Consider the following 25,136-nt stretch of genomic DNA (forward strand, 5'->3'; position numbering starts at 1 on the left):
TTTCTACCATCCAGTCAGATGCTCTACTACTGAAATCAGGGGCACTTCAATTCACTTAGTCCTCTTGCTTCTTCACAAACATGCCCACAAAGCCCTGTCAGATCATATTCTTCATATATTATTCACCTACATCTAATCAAGAGGCCCCTTCAGTATTTCATATTCCAAGGAATTTGAAAGGTGACCAAGACTCACAACCACGCAAAATAACTAATCTAAAAAGGACCTTGCAAAGCCAATTCAGCAGCTGAGTCCAATGGCAACAAAGCAACTGCATAAACACCAATGCTCCCACTTGGACAGATCCAAACACTGCACAGATCATTCACCACACACCATGAAAGGAAAACATTTAACACTATACCACAAGCAGTATCTCCCACAAGTAGCATTCATGTCTTATATTGTAAAACCATCAAAGTGTTCTATTTACAACTTTGCAGGTGCTTACTATTCAATTTTACATATTTAGTATAATGTAGGATGAGATTCATCTTCTCAGCTCTGGTGACCTACAGTGCAGACAACTACAGCTGATCTGGTTCTCTTAAATTCCCTTTAAAATCAATGGGAAGAAACAGGCACTTCTGGCACATATTTAATTTTAAATACTTTATGGTCACCTTTGCAATACATGAATTGTGCTGTTGGCTTCACTAATTATTCTGACTAGATTTATTATCTATGTCTATATTGACTATAAAGGAGACCTAGTATGAATAATTCCAGTGCAGATATACTTATTTTTGTTAATAAAATTAACCTTAAATAGAAGTATATTTGAAATATGTATCTGTATAATTTTTGATAATTAAAACCAAGCTGCTTTTTGTTGTTCAAAGTGAATGATCTAGACAATGACATTCTAATAAATTATTCAGATGAAGTAATGTATCATATATTTTAAGTTATTAAACCAGAACAGAATTATTTTGTTAGGTGGAAGAAAGGGAATATAATTACGTGGTTATCTTTTATATTCAAACAAGAACCCAAAACTTTAAAAAACTACTTTTAGGAAAGAAGCTTAGGCAACCAGTATGCCTTCATAATTTTTTTTCAAATGAGCTTCAAAATTGACTAAAAACCACCAAGCGAATGTAATAATTCAAAGAATTACCATGAAGAACAAAAAAAAAAGGGGAAAAAAAAGAGACTGCTCCAGGAGTTTTCTGAACCACCTACTTGAAGACATCCCTGCATTCAATACGAATTTCCTTACACCGGGATCCTGTAGTTTTGCTTAATAACCCCACATTTTCCCCATTTGCCCTTATTAGACAAAGAGCTGCTATTAACCTTATTATTTTTCTTTTGCTCACATTTATATCAGAAGCACTGTTAGGAAAGCAATTTAAAAAGGAACACCAGACTTACTGTCAAAGCATTGAATAAATGTTCAGAAATTTGATTAAAAAAAATATAGTTTGTAGCACCTTTCTGAAGATTTCAGCATGAATGATTTAGGTCTATTTGGATCCCAAAGTTTAAATATTTACAGAACTTCTGTCTGTCAAAACAGTGAAGTAGCCTTTTTTTTATTTCCCTCTCCAGAAAAAACAATATCTAAAATTCAGAGCAGCTTCAACCTTATCAGAAAACAAGCAACTACAGCACTTCTCTAAAGCCAGATGATCTGCAAAGAAGTTGACAGGGTTTTCTTCAATACTTTTCCTTAACATATATTTTTGCAGCTAAAAGTCCTCTAATACCCTCTCAGCTTCAGAGAAATCTTGTTCTGAAAAACAATCTACACACATGTCCCTCAAAATCATCCAAAACCAGTTTTCAACATGACTGCAAATGGATTAAAAGCCAACAAAACCTGGCACAGGAAGAGACATTCCTGAATGTGCTGTGACAAATGCAATGTTCCCTCTGAGGTCAAGTTTTCTGGCAAATTCACCCTCCATAACATACTGGTAATATCAATACCAGTATTCTGATTGCATTACAATTGCTTAGACCAGTCCTTATTGAAACCTCTTAAACAGCCAGAAGAGAAGTGGACTGTAGCTGAAACTCCAAGAGATGTGTATTTATTTCACCCTAGAGGAAACCACCACTATTTTGATGTCTGTCACTCTTCTGAAGTGAAAAATACTTTCCAAATTGTAGCAATGAGACAAGAGATACTTCCTATAAACAAATCCCAGACACATTTACCAATGTTTCTCTTTGACTAGCTTAGCTATGCCTTCATTGCCAGAGTTGCTTTACCACTATTACTGAATGGCAGACATCAAGAATGCTAAAAGAAGTGGGTTTGGATTTGATTTTTTTTCTTTAGTTTCAGCAATCACCTCAACTTCCAGAATCTCTGTAACAGGAAAGTCTTGCTTTTCTCATTCTAGACAAAAATCAGCTTCACAAACCTGTCCTGTCTCCCCACAGTTCCATGTTTCTGTCACCTCCTCCTCCCTCCTCTTCAGGCCAGGACCAGCAGCAACTGCTACAACAATCCACTTTTGGCTTGAATACTCACAAAGTTCTCAGATGTAGCAGTATGAAACACACAATGAGGAAAATCTGTCACTGATCCAAAAAGCTTCCCAGCAAAGCTGCAAAACTGAAAGTCATACCACATATATTGCAAAATGACAGTTTATCTAAGGGGTTTTTTTCCCTTTCAATGTCAAGCAAGTCCTTGTGATTTCCAGTCACTCCATCTCTACCAGCCTCTGGAAAGTCTGTTCTCTTGTCATAGCTCAGGAGTGGTTCACCAACAGCCAGACCCTAGTGAGTAGCTTTCCACATTGATAGCAGTTCTTTCAAACTAAACAGTCAGATGGTCTAAAATGTACCTTAGGCAAGAAAAAAAAGCCTGAGGACATCGGATATGCTTGATCATCTGAAGACTGCATTTTCTGAAGAAAACATGTTTACAGTGTGCTTTGTCTGCAGTATTTTTATATACATTTAGGGAGTGAAATTTAAACTATCTTCTTGAATATGAATCTTCTGTCAAGACCTTAATCCATAGGGAAACATGATAAATGTTTGTAGCGGAACGAGACCAATGCACATGTTATATGAAGCTCTCAAAATCCATGTGTGGGCGCTTCATGAACTGCTCCAGTGTGCGTTCTTCCACAGGCTACAATCCTTCAGAAACACACAGCTGCAGTGTGGGTCCCCCCACAGGGTCACAGGTCCTGCCAGAAATCATGCTTCTGTGTGGGCTCTGCTCCACAGGTTGTGCAGCTCCTGCCAGGAGCCTGATCCAGCATGGGCTCTCCATGGGCTGCAGGGTCCTTCAGCACACATCCACCTGCTCCAGGGCGAGGTCCTCCAGGGGCTGTGGGTGGATCTCTGCTCTACGTGGATGTCCAGGGGCTGTGGGAGGACATCCTGCCTCACCACAGTCTGCAGGGGAATCTCTGCTCCAGTGCCTGAAGCACTTCCTCCCCCCTTCTTCTCTGGCCTGGTGTCTCTGCAGGGCTGTTTCCCTCATACATTTTTTTCACTCCTCTCTCACGGATGCTGTGCAGCATTCTTCATCCTTTCCTAAGTATGTAATCATAGAGGTACCACCAGCATCGCTGATAGTCTCAGCTTTGGCCGGTGGTGGGGCTGGTTTGGAGCTGGCAGAAGCCAGTTGTGTCTGGTGTGGTGCAGCTCCTGATTTCTTCTCACAGATGCCACCCCCACAGGTCCCTGCTACCAAAACCTTGCCCCATGAACCTGCCAGTACAATGCCCTTCTGTTAACTTCTCCTGAAGGTGTCACAGCTGGGGGTTGAGGGTTATCCTGTGACAGCCTTGGAGCAGGGGCACCTCTGTCGTGATGAGCTTACTGGCCTGAGATCAAGTCTTTGAAAATCTTGTTTGCGCTCTTAGCTGTGGTCAGCAATTTTTGGTTTTTAAACATTAAATGCTCTGTTAAAACAAACTGGTATGTCAGGTAAACATTATTTAGGGCTGCAGACCAAGTTATACATTAACGGAATGTCGACTATGTTCTGTTTTTTATTTCAACATTCCTAGTATACTGAAGTTTTCTATGATACTCATTAAAATGATCAAGAAACAATCCTAGCATTATAACACATTCTTGCTGAATCTTGCGAAAAGAAATTAACAGCAAATTTTCAAATTTTTAGATCTTAATACAGTTTCTGGGCTGTAAATGCTGGATGAAAAGTGCAGCAGCGAGATGACTCAGACGCTTGCTGCATAATAACTGTGCAGCTCAAAATCATTGAGAAATTTTTGTTGGCTTAAGTTTCTGCCAGTAGACTTCGTGCTGGATTAAACCAAGTTTGTCCAGGTTGGGAGTTTTGCTTTGTGATCCTTTCACCTCTTCTCCAGTTTCTTATTTCTTCCCTTCTAAGATCACTGCAGCAGGATGTCCCCAACTCCCTTTCACTGCAACTTGGTGCCTGTGCTTTCACGGTGTCTTTGGACAGTCACACCAGCCATACATATGCAAACAGGGAATTTGTCCCTTTGCCTCAGCATTGCCAGATAGGGCATTTCTAAACATCCCAGAATATCTCTCTCAATGTATTCTGTAATGCAAAAGGTGTACCAACAACTGCATCACACTACTCTATTTTGAGAAAATCTCACACAGTGAACTGTAAACATGTCAGTTCATATCCACCTACTATAATACAATTTCAGCCTATAAAGAAAAATTGAATTATATGGTATGCATGCAAGTAAATGCTAGAGCTTGTAGTTAGTGTTGCTACAGATTCCCCAATATTTAAAATGTTTTATGAAGAGATAAATATAAAATATTATACTACTATGGACATCTCATAATTGTAAATTTCTCTCAAAATACAAAGATATTAAAATTAATTTATTTTTAGGTACTGAACCTTATCAGTAAATCAAAGCATCCTTTTAATAATCAACTTATTTAACGCCTGCCATACCCAGGCCTGTGTCAAAAAGAAGAGGCTTAACTTCAAAGCACTTGTGCCCTTTCTGCTATTAACTTAGCAAATATACACACTGTAAGGTTTGTATTTATTCACTTTTACTACTTTGTTTAGATAAAAAGGCAGTACATCTTAGAGAGAAGCCCTTAGAAAGACATCAGAAAAGTTAATAGTAAAAAAACTTCAGTAAATTACTCCTCACAACTGCTGCAGTTCTAACAGTCTGGGTTTTCAGAACCAGACTCCAGCAGATAAAGACACCTTCCCTATGTTTAGGGACAAAAAAATGTATTAAAAACCCTAGACTCAAACAAGGAAAATGAATGATTCTTTTGATCATTTGTTTGCAAAGTGTGAAAAAAAAAAAAAAAAAAAAGAGTTGTCCTACGAGACTTAGATGTTAAAGGTCCCATGTAGCTAGTAGCAAAATGGCATTTCTAAATTACTTTTTAAACAAATATAAAGCAGTTATTTGAGATCCCATCATAATGCTACAGTATGAATTAACTAATGCACTGCTCAGAAGTCAGCAATTATGACTATTTCTTTTCATATGTGCAATTTCGTGTGTCCTTGTTGTTTCAATGAGGCTATAATTTCTGAAGAGATATTTTCTTGAGAGAAATAACCTGAAAATCTCAGAGGAAAAAAAAATGATATGGAAAGTGTAAGTAAAAACTGAACACTATTTTAAATTCAGTTAACTCTTTTCTAAAATTCAAGAATCAGGAATGGGGGAAAAATAAACAAAAAGATTCAGTGATGAAAACAAATTAAAAATAGAACTACAGAATACATGGGGAAGAAGAGAAAAATATTTAGCAAAAACTGAGGTAAATGAGAAATTATAAAGTAAAAAAGCAGTTAGATGAATCTAAAACACTGAGGAAAAATGTATGGTGAGAGGCCAGATAGCTAGTAAAGTTACAGCATATGAGGTAAAAAACCAACCTTATGAATACTACAGGCTCATTTAGACATAAACACAGAGATGAAAAGAATATTACCAATAACACAGTTTAGTATTTATTTCTGTCCTGTCTCCTAATATAAAGAAGAGGATATTTATGAAATTCTAATAGTGCTTACTGAAGAAGAGATTTAGCAATGTCTGCCTGGTACTACCTTCACAAAATACCAGATGAGAACAGCTTGGGTCTGCAATGTCTGGACATGGGTAAGATGTTAATCTTTAGTTGATCTTAGAGCACTGATGAAAATACAGAAGAATGGAAATAGCTAACATTAGGGATTGCTGTCCATATTGACTGCAGCAATAATAAACTTACTTATCAAGATATTAATGTTCACTGTTATTATCCAACACAAAAAAAAAAGCTGCCTGAATAACACAAGAATAAATATATATTGTACCATCTAGAAGTAGTTACAATTAATGTAGTATCCATACAGCTTTGCAAACAGATTATTTTAAGACAGGAAAACATATCAAGAATGGTAGAACAGTCACTATTTTCAAAGAACCACAGTATAGGAGTCTTCGGGAAGAAAGCTAAAACTGCCTAAGACTAATGTTACAAGAAAGGAACAGATACTGAAATAAAATTAAAGACTGTTATATCAGCCTGTGATTATAGACTAATTTGCATGTTTTCTATTACTCCTTGAACTTGTTACAAATTCTGTGTGTGCAGCATGTATGTGTACACCTATGCACACACACATCAGGTGTTTAAAACCTGGCTGACACTCTTGCATTTGCTAGGTTAGTTTTTCACACCCAAGCCAAATTTCAAACGCTGCTTACCCCAGGATACGATTCATTCCATGCCTAGCAGCATAATGGAGCGGAGTATTGTGCTGGTACGTTTCTCCATAAGAAGTATTTGGGTCAAGAGTTTCTTTTAGTTGAGGGTTGCTCTCATAGATTTGGCAGGCCAAGTTTTCATCTCCATTTATAAGAGCTTTGCGGAATTTGGTGGTTGTATTTCCCATGTTGCTGTCCTAGCTATCAATGGCACTTCTTCCTTTCCCCTTCATCCACTTGTTGTACGGTTCTGTAACATGCTTCTCAGCCTAAAAAAGACAAGCAATATTCCAGTTATTCCATAAAACACTTTTTCCTAGACGAATTAATGCAGAGCTACAGCACTGTAAATAGGCAGGTGAAGAAGTACATAGGGCCTGTAAACTCTCCTCATGAATTGCCGAAGTCTTTCTAGGTAAAAACACGCAAACTCCCAATTCTTCACAGATTATTTCCCTGATAAATTGTGCCATTTCCCTCCGTCTGCAAATATCTTCACTACCTATACTCTTTAAACTTATGGAAAAGAAATGGCTAATATCGACCTGTATTAGAAGACTGGCATGAACACTGAATTTCCATGAATGAAGAATGAATTAAAAATTAGACATTACTTCAAAAACAGAGTAGATCTAAAGCAAAATTCTTACCCAAGGAAGAAACATTCTTCAAAAACATGCACTAAAGCAGACATCAGTTTAACTTTTAGTTAAAGAAAATCATGCTAAAATATGCTTGAAGCACCTGTGCTTGTGTAGGTGGCTGTACACAGCACCCTTCTGTGCCAGCAAGATAAATGCCCATGAACACAGGAATTACCATGGCCCCATCTTTACAGTTCTGCTAAGCAGACTCTTTAAAAAAACACCTAACCCCTTACACTTAGGCCTACAATGAATGGGTCCATAAAATGCCTGGCATTTGTACTGGCACAAATCAACTGCACCTTACAGTACTTCAAGGTACTTTCCAGCTGCTGTGCTCCCCAGCCTCTCACCTTTACCTGATGGAGGCAACCAGCAGATTGAGCTGCATAAAGACAGGGGAGACACAGCATCTCTGCTCGTGACATGGGACAGCAGGAGCTTATCTGGTTGTGCAGCTGGAAAGAGCACATGTGGGTTTATGTCAGGGGACAGACAGGGGAGTCAGCACCAGGCTGTGGCTGGTAGCACAATGAACCTTCTAGGAGGTCCCTTTTGTGCATGAGTCATCCCATCCAGACTGCTCCATGCCAGACCTTTCACCCCACAAAACACACACTGGGATCCAAATATGCCAGGCACAGCAGGTTAGGGGATTGAGACTAATTATGTTGTACACATAAAATCAAACAGGGCAGGAGCTGCCCTGTATCTTATATTCAGCTTGTTGGGACTATCTCAAAGCTACTGTTTCTACACTGGCTTTCTAACACAGTTACAGGTGCCCTTCCAGCCTTGTAGACCAATGAAATAGGGGAATCCAAGGAGTCTAGAGCTGCAGAGAATCCAAGATAATCGGATGTGGATAAAATTTGCACTAAAAGGATTTGAGGAAACCTGGGGAACAGCTGAAATTACATACTTTTGTTTCCCTAGAGCTGTTGTCACCATTTGTCTTACCAGGAAATCTGATCAGTGTGGTCAGGTCTGTTCAAGGAGACAGGTGGCCTTGGTGGCCTCCATGTTCACCCTTTTTCCTACAAAATTTTGGTAAGACAACCCTTATTTTGAGCTGTTGTGAGGTAGCAATGACACTGCTGTATCAGCTGACTCCACGTACTAACCATGTTGTCTGAGACCCAAAGAAGCACCAAATAGGCACTCATCCAAAAGCAAATGGATATCCTTCATATGTCTAGTTATATACACAAACCAAAGCCCAGATTCTTCAGTCACACTACAGATTCTGCAGCATTTGTATCTTCCTGTCATCAATATATTTAAAATATAAACATGCAGATACTATGCAGATATAATATTTATATTCTTCAAGAAAGTCACTGCATATTCACATTTCTACATCACAACTCTCAGTGCTGTAAATTAATGTGTTTTCAGATGCAAAACTAGTTGCATTACTCTAAATGCTGGATAGTTTCAGGCTTTAGTCTACAAAGCCAAGAAAAGTTCTACACTCTGTTGAACATAATATGAACCAGCAGTTCATATTACATTCAACAGACAGGATCTCAAAAATAACTTGAAAGAATGATGTTCACTTAAGTTTAACAAGGTTAGTTTGTGGTTATATTATCTGTCAATCCCTATCTACCACCAATAGCTCTCAAGACTATAAACTAAATTAGATGAGAACAAATGCCTAAAAGATATCAGAATCATCATGGAAATCAATAATGAAGATCCCACTAATGCCTATAACACTGAGAAAAGCACAAACTATTTGAAATTAGAACATAACAGCACCAATTTCCATGCATTTATTTCTGGAAATTAGCACACAGATAGCTTGCATCAGCTGCAGAACATGCTGCTTCTTGCCCAAACTGGAGCATTTAACAAACCTGGGTAGGGATGAATGAGAACACTGAGAGTGGAACGAGATAAGATGGTGCCCCCAGGCACCTGAGAGAAATCTGGGACAGGGTGGTTCTCTTGAGATGTTGAAGATGAGACCTGGATGGATTTAGGCAGGAGTATGGAAATGCATGGGAGAAGTGAGGGTCTCTGTGGGGTGAACTAAAAATCTCAAATCATTTTTGTGCAGAAAAGGCAAAAATCATTAATTCTTCTGTGCACCGAATAAACTTTCTTTACTTCTGATGCAGTATGGACATATTAGAATGTTGTACTGTCATTGGTGACTAATAATACAAAAGATCTAGGCACATTGCTTGGACTATTATGCACATTATCGTATCATCTGGAAATTTTAGGAATATGCAGACTGTACTGTGTAAGTCACTGAAAAGAGCAGTGACATCTGCTTTCTTTAAAAAAGCTTACAGCCTGTGTGTCCAATAAAGGGCTATATATGACATAGATATGATATAGAAAGGTGAGTGAAATAAAAAGAGTAAAAAATTGTTTGTGTAAAAGGACCAGACTCCAAAGGAAACGAACATCAGTCAAAGGAAAGGAAGAATTTTAAGGATTATGAGACAGAGCTATGATATGGCTTTGAAAAGACCCAAATGAACTTCACACAAACCCAAGAATGAATGCAGAGGTATTGAAAATTTAGCAAAGGCTAATGTAAATATAATCATCACATTATCAAAATAAAATGAAAGATGATAGAATGGGGATAGTCAATGAAGGCCCTTCAGGTGATGGCAAACAGCTTATATTTGATGTGATAGCAAGAAACTGATCTCTGGAAGAATGCAAGGAGAGAAGTGACAGAGTCAAAATTAACCCAGAAAACAATCCTCTACTTAAAACACATGATACGATAAACTATATCAATGTCTGTCACCTTCATACAGTATCCACAAGGTCTTTCATCTTTAACACTACAACAGGCATTAGCCTTTTATGCTTTGCATATTTGGTGGGCCACACTGTAGTATTTTTTGTTTTCTGAATTGCAATTAAACATATCAGCAGAAACACAGGAAGACAAGGGAGAAGCTGTCTCTGTACTCTGGTTCTAACAGTTGGCTCCCAGCATGTTTGGAAGTCCAGAAGAAACAAAGATGTGACAGCTGCTACCTCTCTCAAGCTGCTGTACTTGATGAGTGCCCCTCTGTAAAATATTCAAGATCTGCCCATTTGCAGTCATCAGTTCATCTTTCAGCAAACAGCCCCACTTCATCCGCCACCAAAGAAGCCTCTACTTCAGCTGAAAGGAGAACGAGGACAAAACATCAGCTGGTGCAACAAAATTCTGGATCTCAGAAAGGCTGAAAGGGGCCCAGTCTGATGCTTTTTAGTGTAGTTACCTTCCCATGAAGAGCTTCCAACCTATTACATTCTCAGAGAACAGAAAGTTAAGGAGGAATGCTGAAACCAGGCATTCAGGGAAAGGAAACTTGGTTCACTTCTTCAGCCTGTCATTTCATATTTTTGAAGGTGAAGGGCACATAATACACGTATTTCCTCTGACACAGGTGGCAGGGAAGTGGTCTGGAAGGTTATCAGCCAGTCAGCCTCAGAGACCTGGAGAGCTTCTGTGGGCTGAACACAGGTGTTGCTAAAGCAGTTTCAGCAGCTCCTGGGCTCACAAAGGTAGTGTGCAGTGTCAGCATCACTGCTCTTGCTTCGCTCTTTGTATAAACCCATAATTTAAAATCCTTAGTCTATTTTTTAATGTCCACATCACAGTGGGAAAAAAGTGACCACACAAACCTGACAATTTTAAAGTATTTTATCTAAATAAAATGAGACTTGAATAGAATTTTACAGAACAAAGACAAGATTTTTTTTTTTGGTAGGCAGATCTATTCACTAAATCTTCAAGCTCTGTGCTAACAGAAAGACTGTATCATAGCCTTTGGCAAAACCCTATAACATTTATCAAAACCACAACTATCATCTTACACCAAAGAACACAGGAAAAACTAAATGTAATGTTTGAAAAATATATCCCATATTATTTCTGAATTCCAAACATCAACCACCTAATTCAAAATTTGAAAGTATATTTATTACTCTATTGTCAAACAGAAGTTCCAGCCTAACAAAACCCAAAAGCTGGTTACACAACCCACCCTAAAGTTTAAGGAAAGATTGTTATAAACTCCATCAGGGCCATCACACTTCTCTGCTTTAGCAACAAACAGTAATTTCTATGGCTTATTAGCAACACTGCTAAAAGCAACACTTTGATATCACAGCTCTATAAAAATTTAACAGAGACAGCCACTCTAATAGGAGCCTGAAGATTGAGTACAAGATGAAAAAAGAGTGGATAAAGGAAGACATGGGTAGAGCAAGGAAGCAATGAGATTCTGAGAGCAGTTGCACTAGCTGCCCAATTACTATTGATTTTTCCATGGGCATCACCACAGAAGTGAGTGTGAAGAGGGGCAACTGCAATGACTTCATAGGATTTTAGAAGGAGTTCCTCCTTTGAAATACTTACACAGTGCTTGCTAGAAATTGGTAACAATGGTAAAATATTGGGGATCAGGTAAGTATTTTTAAAACATCATACATCTAACACTCATAAGAACTATATATTAAACACAGAAGTCTTTCATGAGATAGCATACCTTTCTCAATTCACATTTTAGTTGCTTTAATACTGAAGCAGAATTTCTAACTGAATGTAGGACTAGCACATGTTGATACAGCAGCTGTTCTAAACCTTGGGGAATGAAAAAAGGGAGACAGACTGCACTACATCACACTGCTTAGAAAATCTATCAAAACCAGTAAAAAAATACTCAGGTTTAACTATGAGAAGAACATGCTATATATTTCTTGCACCAAAAAAACCTATTGTCTATAAAATGAGCAAAGATCAGGATTGCAGCTAATAATCATTTGCAACCTTTTTTTTATTTACAATGTAACACTTTGTAATTCCACAGTTTAAACTTAAAAGTTTAAGTACAATTTGCAGCTTAAAAAACTTTAAAACTACTTCTTAAGTATTTTGTCATGTAAACTATAAGAACATTCTTGTGGAAAAGCTAAGTGAGCCAAGCACAAAGAAGTAAGACTACGTAGCTCCTCATATTTAAATCTTAATATTATTAAAATAAAACACATTAACTAAAACTAGTGTACATTACACAGCTTCTAAACCCTTAAAAAGACAAGTGATAACAAATTGGTTACACAAAAAGGATAAAAAGATATAAAAAATACTTGTTTTTCAAAAGCACCTGGCTTTTGCTGAAAGTATGGAATATTTTGAAAATGCATTCTAAAAGCATCTTCTGTTTCAAGCACAGTTAGCTCAAAAGGTAGCTCTTTTATTTGCTTTGGATACTACAGTTAAACAGCTCATTTTTAAAAGCTGAGTTTCTAAAATGTTTACTGCAGAGTCTGTCCTACATCATAAATCATAATTTACTGCAGAAGGGAACCACAAACAACTTCATGGTTTAAGAGAAAGCCTCATAACGTGTATGCTTAGGATGAATGTCACATTGTGATGTTGGTAATTTTAATCCTCACTTCTGGGAAGGACTAACACAAATGAAGCAAGTCAAAAGTTATGTTCAAGAACTCTCAGGCTGTCTCCCAGAAACAGCAGAAAAAGCTGTTAGTTAGTTAGTTAGTTAGTTAGTGCTCCTCTTCCTCCCTTTCCCTCTCCCCTCTACACAAAGTAAAAAAAAAAAAGAAAAGCTCACTTTACCAAGAGGACAAAATTAAGAATGGCGCATTCAAATGTGCATGCCTATTTTACGTATGGATGGCACAGATGCCTGTAATTAAGATGCAGCAGAAAAAGTTAGGCTAAATCTTATTTTTACATGCTTATAATTAAGATTTGAGATTTGTCAAATTTTAATTAATTAAAAATTGTTCTCTCTGGATACCTGTATCTGGGAGAACTTTTCTGCAAAGTCTGAAGTAACAAATACACTTGTAAAGCTTGAGAATTGGTTATAGGAAAGTAGTAGTGGTGTTTGGGGGTTTTTTTACACACTGAAATATGCCAAGGTTTGTGCCAAAAGTTCTAAGTCATCAACAGGAAATAATGAAAGCGTCTCTGCCACTTGAAACCTCTGTGAATGGGGCTCAACATTATCAAACTCATTACATTTTACACATCAAAATACAGAACAACAAAAAAATTGCTATGCCAACATCTCACCCTTTTTACAATGATCACCAATATGACATTCTCTGTGCTGTAAATACCAAGGTTGAAAAGTGGCAGTAATGTTGAGAGTTGACTTGAATAAAACATAGTGTGGGCTACTGAGAGAATTAATTATTTCCTCATTTATATGCTTGTGGGATAGAGAGTCTAGCAACTTAGGTTACAATCTCCTTATGCTGGCATATGTACCCACAAGTTGAAGGTTGAAGTTATTGCTCAATTTAGTAATTTGAGACTTTGGCTTACTGATTCAGCCATAAAGACTTTCATCCAGGTGGAGTATTTTCTTTCAAACACACTTTTTTCACAACTGTAGTTTGTGGAAAAAAAGGGATTTTAAGAATGGCTTTGGTTTTCTTTGCACTGATACATTTAAAGGGCTGTAACTGGGGCAGCTGCAGCATAGACTAGAAACAGTTTGCTTAAATGTAGCTAAAGTAATTGCTACATTAATTTTAATTGTGTTGTCTACAATATTTGCATTCATCACTTAAATGAAATGTGGTAAATCCACTGTGAGGTAGGTACATTCACACATGGCAGGAGAGACAAGATACTGTGCAGCCAAATGAAAGGCACACTGTGATAGTGGGACAAAGACTGCATTCCTGCAGGTAGTCAGGGGGAAAAAATCCACCAGCACAAGTTAAAAGGAGCAATCTGTTGTGGTGTATCCTTTTTTTCCCCCCCTTTGGGGAACAGCAATTCAGTAGGATGGAACAAAAGAGTTATCATTCTATAATTATGCTCTGGAATATCCATTAGTCTCAACTGTAATTGCAGATTCATTTCAAAATACATTCCAGGGCCTTGTGTCTGTAGAAAATTATTTTTTAAATAAGAAGTTCTTTAAGTTCTGTGAAATCCAGATAATACTTTGGAGTTGTCCCCAATGCAACTGTCTGTCGAGGCCTTAATAATCTTAATAATTTAATTTGCTGTACTTTAGTCAGTGATATAAGAGAAATCACAGAATCATAGAACATCTTGTGTTGGAAGGGACCCACAATGATCATTGAAGTCCAACTCCCAGCCCTGCACAGGACAACCTCAAGAGTCACACCTTTTCATCAAGCAGAAGTGAACAAGTGTCACCCAGCACCTGTATAAAGAAGTACCAGCAGCTGATGACTCACAGGACACTTAACATCAGTGATAAGCTAAAGAATATGAACCAGAGACTGGGAACGTTCTTAAGCAGTGCAGAATCTCCCATGCTGGCAGCATGTGAACACACTTCAGTCACCATGTTGCTACTCTGGTTTCTCCCTACTCTCACAGACCCAGTGGGACGGGAGCCTCTCTGCAAAAAACATCCAAACACACTTCGTTTAGCTGAGAGATTAACTGAACTGAACTGGGTTGTTGCTTAAGACAAATGTGTGTCCTCTCTGTCTCAGATTCAATAGACAAAAAACTACAGAGAAACCACCACCAAGAGTTACAAGTTCAGAGAGTAGTGGACTGATGGGACTCACAGACTGATGTTGTATGGGGCAGAATGTCTGAAGAAATTTGTGTATTTCTGTCAGATTTATCTGCCTAGAAAAAGTGAGAGTAAAGACAACCAGTACTGGTACAGAGCACTGCTAGAACACGACAGGGAGAATGAAGATGGCGACATAAAGAGCTATAGAAGACCTCATGGGGAACTTGACTGACCAATCTATATAAGGTGCAATGTGCCTTGACCCTGGCCAGGATGTATTTTTCAAGTATGTTTGCTCAGCTTAGCACAAGTAAACAAGTTTGAAACTGCATGAGGGCCCAAAGCCAGCTTCCTGGAGAACCTCTGGCAGAATGTGGCCAGCCAAAATCTTTAATGCCAACTTCATTTTCACTGGTGTTAAACTGATAGAATTGAAAACAAAACTTACTGTCTGCCAAGGCACATCCACAGAAAGCAAAAATAAATAGGATGGCAACACAGGGATGCTCATGAGGACACTCCACAGCAAAAATCTGAAAATCCCTTACACATTTAGAAACCTTAGCATCTTCCTGAAGCAGAAGTCTCTCCGTTTGAGGAAGCTTTTTCATATGCAAGAGTTGGTAGGGTCATACTCTTACTGGATCTTGTAAATATGAAAGAGGCCTACAGGGTAAATCTTCAAATGTAAGGATAGCTACACAAGGTCAGGCACCTGCGCTAAGACAGTACACAACAAGCATCGCTCCTTCCTAAAAGCATACAGTCTCATTTGGAAATAATGAATATCTAAAATCAGTGCATTTCAGCATAAAAACTACAGGTTTTATAATCAGCAATGTAATTCAAATAAAGTAAAAAGGTGAGGAAACAAACAAATCAATGTCCAATCTCACAAAATTTGCTGTATTTGAGATTGTCAGAGGAAAGCAACAATCATAGTATACTACCACTGATCCTTGGCTCATAACAAGACTACTGAGAGGACCAGTGCTCTGTGTGTAGACTGGTGATAGCTCCACAGGTTGCATGTTCTGAATAAAATAACCAGCACTTACTGTAATTTCTCTATTATTATCCAAATAACTTAAAGCACTGAAAAGACCACTGCACACCATTTCAAGGAATATGCAATTTTTTCAGAATTCTCTACTTTCACTTAAGCAAGCTACACTTTGAAGACTAGACTAAATCTCTACTTGGCGCAGTATATTAATTGCATAAATATCTAAGGATGAAATTTTGTAAAATATACTCTGATTACACGACAGGAGTATCTGTTTCCACATTTTCAAGTGGGAGGTGAAGAAAGCACATTCAACTGTCTGAGACAGATGATAAGCATTGTTCACAAACGTAAAGGACCAGAAAGAAACACACACATACTTTTATTGTTTCCTGGAAGCATTCTTACATGCTGGTTTTGTTCCGTGTAAAGCTAAAAGACAATGTGACCCCACTGATCTTTCAAAGAGATCTTGATTTTTTTCAGATGAATGAACAAATCAATTTCCTTTTAACAAAGAGGTAATTTAACTAGTCAGCACTCCTTCAAAGCAACACATTCATTTAAGGTCAAAACACAGAATCTGGGAGATCATTGTGTGTCTAAAATGAGATGGATTCCTGTAACAAAGTATGTTTTCTACACAGTATTTCAGAAGCATTTTACAACATTGCTGAGAGACAACTTCAGGAACTATTTAATTCTTTTTAGTCCAAGAAGTATGCACCCTGCTTATCATGGTGCTGACTTCCCACAATCTCAAGAGTCATCATTGCTAACTAGGAACAAGCCATTCAGGTAACTGCAGTGAGAGGGATCATCACTTGCATCTTATATACACCAGAAAATTAGGAGAACTGCAACTGCTGAACTTCTGATAAAATGTTTAATATACCCCCCAGCAAAATTCTGACTTTGGCAGGGAAATGGCAAAAGATATATTGGATCTAATCTAAAATTAATTTAAACAAACACATAACTTGAAGAAGTATTTTTAACTTTTGCCAGAACACCTCTGCTGAGGTTGTTGGGCTAGTTTTTCTACTGCATACAAGCAGTTTAACAATTTACATACAGGCCATGGATAACAAAGTTTAATTATAGTATGTCATATGAAGTCTGTATTTAGGAAGATGATTCTTGACACCAGTGTAATTACAATGAAACACAACCTTGTTGTATGATAATGATTTTTGGCTTCAAGATGAGTGTCAAGCCAAAAAAAACAGAGAGAGAATAAAGATTTTAAAGAAATCCAATATTACCTGAGCTTGAATCACAGAAGGGTTTGTACTGGAAAGAATCTTTAAAGATCAAAATGTCCAACCCTTCTGTCATGGGCAGGGACATCTTTCAGTAGACCAGGCTGCTCAAAGTCCTGTCCAACCTGACCTTGAACACCTCCAATCAAAGGGCATCCACAACTTTGGAGAACCTGTTTCAGTGCCTCACCACCCTCATCATAAAATATTTTTTCCTTATGTCCAATCCCCCTCTACTTCTTTCTGTTTCAAATCAATGCCTCTTGCCTTGCCAAAACTGGCCTTGGTAAAAAGTCTGCATCTTTTTTACAGAACCCCCTTTAATTACTGAAATGCTGCAACAAGGTCTCCCCAGAGCCTTCTCTACTCTGGGCTGAACAATCCCAACCCTTCTAGCATTTCTTCATAGCAGAGGAATTTCAGGCCTCTAAGTATTTTTGTGACAGTCCTCTGGACTCACTCCAACAGGTTCATTCTTGTACTGGGGACCCCGGAGCTGGACACAGTGCTCCAAGTGGCACCTCACAAGAGCAGAGTTGAGCCAAGGTAACCTCCCTTGACCTGCTGGCCGTGCAGTTCTATTCGGTCCTCTATCAGTTCTCCTACTAACGTAATCAACATACCTAGGCACTGATGCAGACACTATTACAATACAAATGACTGCTGTTCTTTGTAGAGCTGTAGAACTGACCAGTACTGATCTTTCCCATGTAAGGCAAGGAAAGGAAGAAGAAATGCAAGGTACCAGAGTCACTTACTTTGCAAAATCTGACCCATTTGGCATCAGAATTACATGAAACAGAACATTATACAGGCTTAATGTTAAAAAGATTTCAAGAACCAGTCTGAAAAAAATATTCTGTTTTACCCAACTAGTAAACTCTTTATTACTTTAATTGAGAATTTCTTCAACTATTTCCATGAAGCTTCCACCAGAAGTAACTGTACAGACACTGGGATCATAAGTAACTGTACAGACACAGTGCCTGATGTTTAGAACTTTCCCTGTGATCACTTCCAGGGGTCATGCTGAAGCCAGACAGAGAAGAGAGTAACAGCAGTTACACCACTTCTCCTGCGCTCTCACTAGTCCTGCTGGCAATCTGATAAGATGGTGGAAAAAGAGCAGCAGAAGTAACAACCCTGGATGGATTGCCAGAAGCAAGAAAAATGCAGGAGACAAGGGAAAACAGTTTGCAGTAGGTTGAAAACAGAAAGGAGAAAGGACTCTACAAAAATTTCATCATCCATACAAGATAAATAAGGCAAAACTAGTAGGTGTTTATTTTAACTAAAGGACATATTAATAATGGGCCTACACAAGTAGGTGAATTGTGATTGTCCTGACCAAACATTTCTTATTCTGGCATTTTTCTATTTCAAGGAAATGCTTGAGGCCACATAAGTCTCTTATGATTATTTTTTTTCTGCTGCATCTTTCTAAATTAGTATGTACCTATGCTACTTGTCAATACAATGCTCCCTCCAGTCAGGACAATGAAGTTTCCTTCAGAAAGAGAATAAAAACAAACAATTAATATCACGACCCTTCCTGATATCCAAGCTTAAAAAACAAATGTTATAATGTGCTTTAAAATTAGTATTTATATTAAATTAGTATTTATATTATAGTATTTATATTAAAAACCTAAGCCATAAGCAAAGAAACCAGATGTTCTATGACAGAAATAAAAGAATTTAAAATATTACTTTTTTCTGTTCTTTTCACAGCTAATATTGCTGAGAAGTTTGGGAGCATCAGGTGGGGAGTTTTCTGCTCACTCCTGACTGGCATAAACTTCATCTCACATGTCCAAAGAATATTGGTGAACACAGACATAAATGTTTTTTTTAATCATTCTTTTAGAAGTCTTGTTACATTTGTCTCTTACAGTCTTTCTTAAATAGTAAAACTTTGATATAAACCCCATTCTTTATATGCTGAACCACAACATCCAGGTCACCAGATTCTTACATCTTGTGTCTGCTGGAACATTTCGCTGTTGCATCCACTGTTTCAATTTCTCATTATGCCCGAAAACAAAAAACTCTCTGTTCATGCAGAAATGTGTCATAACAATAAAAGAGCATCTGTGCTCCAACAAATCCAGTGGCATTTGTACTCACTAAGGCTAACCAGTTTGCAGTAAATTTTCATCTTAAATTATTGCAATACAGTTGTAGAAAGCTAGGAATGGTTTTGTTTTACTGGTTTAGCACACAAACTACATCACACTTCACATAATCAGCCTATATAATAAAATTATTCATCCTTCAAAGTATTTTAACTGTTTTCAACTTTAACAGCAATTTTCATGAGAGTGGATTACACAAGATCCAGACATCTCTTTGGACATCATCCTGTGGTTATGCTAAAATCTAAAGGCAGGCAGACAAGAAGGCTGTTCAAATGTATCTGAGACAAGATACAATCTCAGCCAAACTTGATGATCCGAAGCTATTATGTCAAAGCAATGTCTGACCTAGGTAAATGGTTACTTGATACAGCAAAAGATAAAGATGTAGACCAGCAGATCCTAGATAAAAACTAGTGCCCAGATTTGTGAAACAGTCCATGATTTTCCAGAGAAGAAAGAGAGCAAGTTTTTAGATATTGAGAAGTAAAGAATCCTTGATGGCAGTAAGGATGCCTACCCCTGTGCTTAAAAAAATTGAGATTTAATTAATTAGAAGGGATCAGGATGGTGCTGAACTTCTGGCAGAATCTCAGATATCCTATCCAGAGGAATTCTGTGGAAATACCAAAATGAGTTTAGAATATGTTAAAGACTTGCAGGAGTTACATTCCTGTTTTATTTAGCTGCTTCTGCATGCTACAGACAAAGAGTTTTCCTTGACTGCAAACTTAGAAATTGATAGAATCCATTATATTTCCCAAAAGCAGTCAGTCCTGTTTATTATAGAAAGAGCTGTAAAAAGCTTGATTAGACAATGAATAATCTGCTAAGGGAAGAAATTTCTTTATTCCAGCAACTTAGTGATTGACCTTGTCCTGAAACCAGAATTCTTCATTCAACACTCATATTTACTCATGAGTCTTATTACTGTTTGCATCCACAGTGTCCAATACTTACAAAGTTGTAACAGATTCTTGGAGCCAATGTGTTCTTGAGATTCCAAGTTCAATTGATTTTCATTTTGGAAATCTGAAAAATCATCTGGCTTCTACAACAGCCTATGAAAGTAAAACCTTTAACCTTTTATAGCTCCATTACACAACTTAAAAAAGAGGAATTGCAAAAATATGAAACAAGCCTTTACAAAACTAAAAAAAGCAAAACCTACAGGTTTTTTTTTCAGCTCTATAGATTTGGTAGGGTTGTAGCAAAAATTAAAAATTAGATCTGACAAAGACTGGTAAGAATCCTTTGCTGTTTTTGAAGTTATTTCAGATTGACTTGTAAAAAAAAAGTGTCAATCCTCAAAATTAAATCTGAATTTTGCTTAGAAATAAATATCTAAAATTCTAAATGGGGAAAAAACTAGTTTATTCCTACTTTGAAAGAATTTGATCCCTAACAGCAATTCTGTTTCAAGACATTAGCTAAGGCAAGCTGAAGATGATTTTCATTATATACATACTCAAACATTATTAATGGTAACTAGATAATTGAATTATCGAATTTACCACTTCTATTACTATTTCTATATCAACATTTTAATGATTAATACAATTTATTGTGTGCTGTCATGAAATAGCTTCATATCTGCTCTGCAGCCAAAATTCTATATTTTAGACTTCACAAATATAAAATCAAACAGAGAATATATAACTTCAGCTCTTTTAAAAGTTCATTGTTACCAATATATGCATTTTCGTTTCCCATTTTGTTTTCAAGTATTGTAAACATAATAATGCCTGGGTCATTAATACTGGGTCAGATACTTCCCATCTAATTCCTTGTTCAGAGAGTTAACAGCAGAGTGTACAATGAAAAGTACAAAAACTGGGCAAGAACAGATGGATACTTTCACACAACACTCTCCCAGTCTCCAGCAATTTACCACTTGATGAATTTTTGAGGTAGATATGCTAGGTTTATATGAATAACGTAGTATGTAATGCATTTTTCTTCCACTACGTTGTTCAAAACCTCCCCAAATCCATGGAAAATTTTAACAGCCAAAGCATCCTGAAATTTCAAAGCTTAATTATTCATTGTGATGAAATATCTGGTTTTAACCACCAATTCGTTAAATCTAACTTTAACTGTCTACAAGAACTGAGGGGTAGACAGCAAAGAACCTTTTCATATTTGCTCTCTCCATTCCACTTGTGATTTTAGAGATTTCCATCATATCATCATATCACCTTTTACAGGTGACCACCCTTGTCATACCAATCTTTTGCTTTTTTACAGATTGATTAGCCCTAATTCTGAAGAAGTGGATTATGTGCTATTTTTAGGATATTTTCTGCTGTTTCTGATCTATTTCCAATGCCACTAACACCTTTTTAATTTAGGACATGCAAAGTGCACGGATTCACATCATGGCAGCACAGCCTCTATTTTGACACTTCATTTACTTTTTGGACTGGTACTAAGGTCTAAGCATTTTCTTCAGAGTTTTTAATATAACCTCTATATTAATTAACTGTATTAATTAAGAGAATATTATTCTATATAAATTTAGGACCCATTTTTCCCCCAACCATGTGAATCTTTCACCTCTAGCTATATTGAGTTTTATATCCACCACTGTGTCTCATAAAATCCTTTTGCAGTGGGCACTGTTTGTAGTATTGTCTAGAGACCATCATCTCACTAATTACCATCTTTTCCATATTATTATCCTCACATTCAACAGCAGAGGTCCTAGCACTGATCTATCTGGGACTCTATCAGTAACCACTGCGAAAATTGTCTCTTTATTTCTGTCCATAACCATATCATCTTTAAACCAGTGACTCCTGCATGCAGTCGACCTATGCTCTTTCCCAAAGCTGTTTGGATTCTTTAAAACTTCTAAGTAAGGGATCATGGGATATGCCACTTGAAAATTCAACCAGATTATAACAAATGTATTTTGCCAACTTCTTCAAATAACTTCAGTAAGTTTGTGAGATCAGACTTTCCCTTATGGTACTACATTGACTGATCCTCAGGACATCACATTTATTTACATGTCTGCTAATTATTACATCATTTCTACTAATATACCAGGAGCAGGCATCTTGCTTATGGCATCTGCTGTTCAACAGGCCTGTCCTGGAATATTTTAAAAATTGCATCATATTAACCCACCTCCAGTAATCTGTCACACAGTTAGTTCTTAAGAGAGAGGTTAAATATGACAAAATGCACGGGGCTTGCACAGTTTTAATTAACAAAGAGTTCCAAGGAAAATCATATTTGCAGTGAAAAAATAACCTGAAACACAATTTCCACAACTTCTCCACAAGATTTGACATAGATTGTCAGTTCTGAGATTAGACCTACAAAATCAGACCCCAGCTCTCATCACGAAGTACTTTGGTAAATGATACTTGATAAAGGGATGGTGTCTATGGAAAACTGCGGCCTTACCTTTTTTTACAGACGGTTACTATGCCAGCAAGTGTTCTGAAAAGCAGCATTCACTAGACTTACATTCCCTTTGTTTTTAATACTGCTTGCTCGCAACACCATTTACTATCAAAATACAAAATGTGGAGTTCACAGAGTTTATGTTCATCACTGCCTCTGTTCCTTCCACATCTGCTTCATAGAGTTCCCGTAGTCATAAGAAAAGAATGACTGAGAGTGCCGAAGCACAGCTACCTCACCCATGGATCCAGTACTTCTGGTTAGGTAAGTTGACTTTTCGGACCTCTGTGCCCCTTATTTGCTGCTACATTAGACAGGGAGGTCCTGCAGAACAGAAAGATCCAGGTCACCCGCCTGACACGGGAGGTGTCAGTGACACTGCACAGGAGGTTCTCAGCCAGTGCTATTTCCGAATGCCGCTCACAAAGTCACAGAGGACATCTGCACATGGACTTGCCCTGCTGTGGTGCTGCTGGGACTGGGACATGCGTTCACTTCTTGCTGCCTCCATAGCTAGGCATGCCTCCTCATATGAGGGAAGACTTTAATGTCTGCCAAACCTGTCTGCAAAACAATGACAGCAGATATCCAGCACAAGATGGTGCATGGCCACTTGAGACTATGGAATTCAGCCTGCTGATGTAAAAGAGTGGGTTTACTGCTGTCTGTTAAGTCACTGTGTCTCTCTTTCAGCTTGATAAGCCCATTCAGCTTCCTCTACCATGACTCATAAAGAAGTACTTACACAGCCTGACCTATGCCTAGGAATAGTACAATCATCAATCCAGCATTTACTAGGTACTGGCAAACTTATATTTGGCTGTCTGAAAATGAGACAGAAATCCACTGGGGTAAGGTCCAAGAATACAGTTTGTTAAAAGAAAAATCCCACTGCCAGTTGCAGAGATTTGCGGAAGCAAAGACAAGCAGTGGTAAACAAGACATAAGCTGGGGGAACCAGCTGTATCAGTCTCAGCACCTCACGGAGTTGTGATGCTCAGGAATCCCTTGGTGACTGCCTTATGAAAAACCTGCTCCAGTGCCAATGTAACATGCAGGCACTTATTTAAGAATAGTTCTTCCTGCTTGTAAAATAAAAGGCACCACAAGAGAATATTCCCTACCCCCACTCTCTGCCAGAAAAAAGCCACAAAAAAGTGCATTTCTTTTCCCCCTACATTTCTCATTCTTTTCTTGCGTTGCTCTCCTCCCCAGGGCCCACTTCCCTGCCCAGGATCAGGGGGAAACCTCTATCAGACTTCCCTGAAAGCTTCAGAAATTATGAAGTAATTTTTATGGTTACGATGAAGCATGCACTTAGCAAGCTGGAAATCTGCCCTCAGTATCTTTTTATGACACTAATGTTGTTTGAGAAACTTACACTGTAGTTTCTAAAGTGGTTTTAATTGACACCAGAGCTGATACTGCCCTTTTTGTTTCTGATCCACCCCTTCTGTTCATCCATATTTCCACAATTTCCCTTGTTGGTTTTTTTTTGTGACTGCACAGAGAAGCAGAATAGATCTAACTCAAATCAATTCCCTCTTTTGGGTTTTCTTCCTGGATGCTGATGGTCCAAACAGCCAGAGCATGGCAGCAGCAATAGGGAGGCAGGACTGTTTGTACCAGTTCACACTGTATGGAGTGGAAATACTTTCAAAACAGTGTTCATTCATACTGAAGTGCAAACAGAGGCAGAAACGTCACCAATGTGCAAACTGTGCAAAGCCCACAGTTGTTTGGGTGGTAGAGGCAAGGCAGTACCACTACATTAGCTAAAATCAAAACAGTTTTAACGAAATTTCTTTTGTGATCCAGCATTATTTTATCAGCTATTACTCTGACAGTGGCCATACACTTGAAAGGGATAGTGGATGAAGCATGGACTAGAAGATGTTGCTGGGTGGAGTGGGAGACTGCCGATACAGAGCAGTACCAAAGGAAGCACTGGCCGCTGCAAACTGCACCTAAGCTTGCAATAACCCATGCTGGGCAGTGTACAAAGGAGTAACAAATTGTATCAGGATGCAAACTCACAACAAATAACTGATACAGCAACTTCACCTCAGCCCTTTACAGAAATGTCAGCAAAACCGGTACCCCTGTCTGAGTGCAGTTTTATTTCACTAAGCAAAACCCCACGTGATTGTTAATAGCAGCAGCTGATGCTATTCAGGTGTCTGACACTAAGCAACAAGACCTATGTGGAAAGACAACTAAAATCCCTGTCCAATGGCCAGTGAAAGGACAAAGGTGAGCTTGCATCTACTGGAGGGGAAAATCCAAGCTCTGCTACTCTGGCAGTCAAAAAGCAGGTATTGGTGAAAAAGGTTTAGTGTAGCTGCAGGGGCCCAGCAGGACTCCAGTGAGAACAAACTCTACTAAAACTGGCACAAAGCGTTTTGAAAAAACACAGCCTTGAAGGGTGGAGTGGTGAAAAACACATCTAATGTAGTCCCTCTCCAATTGCACTTGGGGAAAGAGATGTTTAACAATCCCTTCCTTCCC

General features: G+C 38.0%; 1 protein-coding gene across 5 annotated transcripts in view; it reads right to left on the reverse strand.

The window, feature by feature from the left end:
• LOC121673355 (ankyrin repeat and IBR domain-containing protein 1) overlaps nucleotides 1-25,136 on the reverse strand; it is an 89,413-nt gene that overhangs the window by 51,361 nt on the left and 12,916 nt on the right. For all 5 annotated transcript variants that reach the window (XM_042046606.1, XM_042046607.1, XM_042046603.1 and 2 more), the window contains exon 2: nucleotides 6,660-6,928. In XM_042046606.1, coding sequence (XP_041902540.1) covers nucleotides 6,660-6,847 — 188 coding nt within the window. In that variant the 5' untranslated portion in view covers nucleotides 6,848-6,928. The remainder of the gene's footprint in view (nucleotides 1-6,659; nucleotides 6,929-25,136) is intronic.

The sequence above is a fragment of the Corvus kubaryi genome, unplaced genomic scaffold (genome assembly GCF_017639235.1).
Source record: "Corvus kubaryi isolate FWS band 111438036 unplaced genomic scaffold, C.kubaryi_AGA036_p1.0 65364, whole genome shotgun sequence".
In the NCBI taxonomy this organism is placed as follows: Eukaryota; Metazoa; Chordata; class Aves; order Passeriformes; family Corvidae; genus Corvus; species Corvus kubaryi.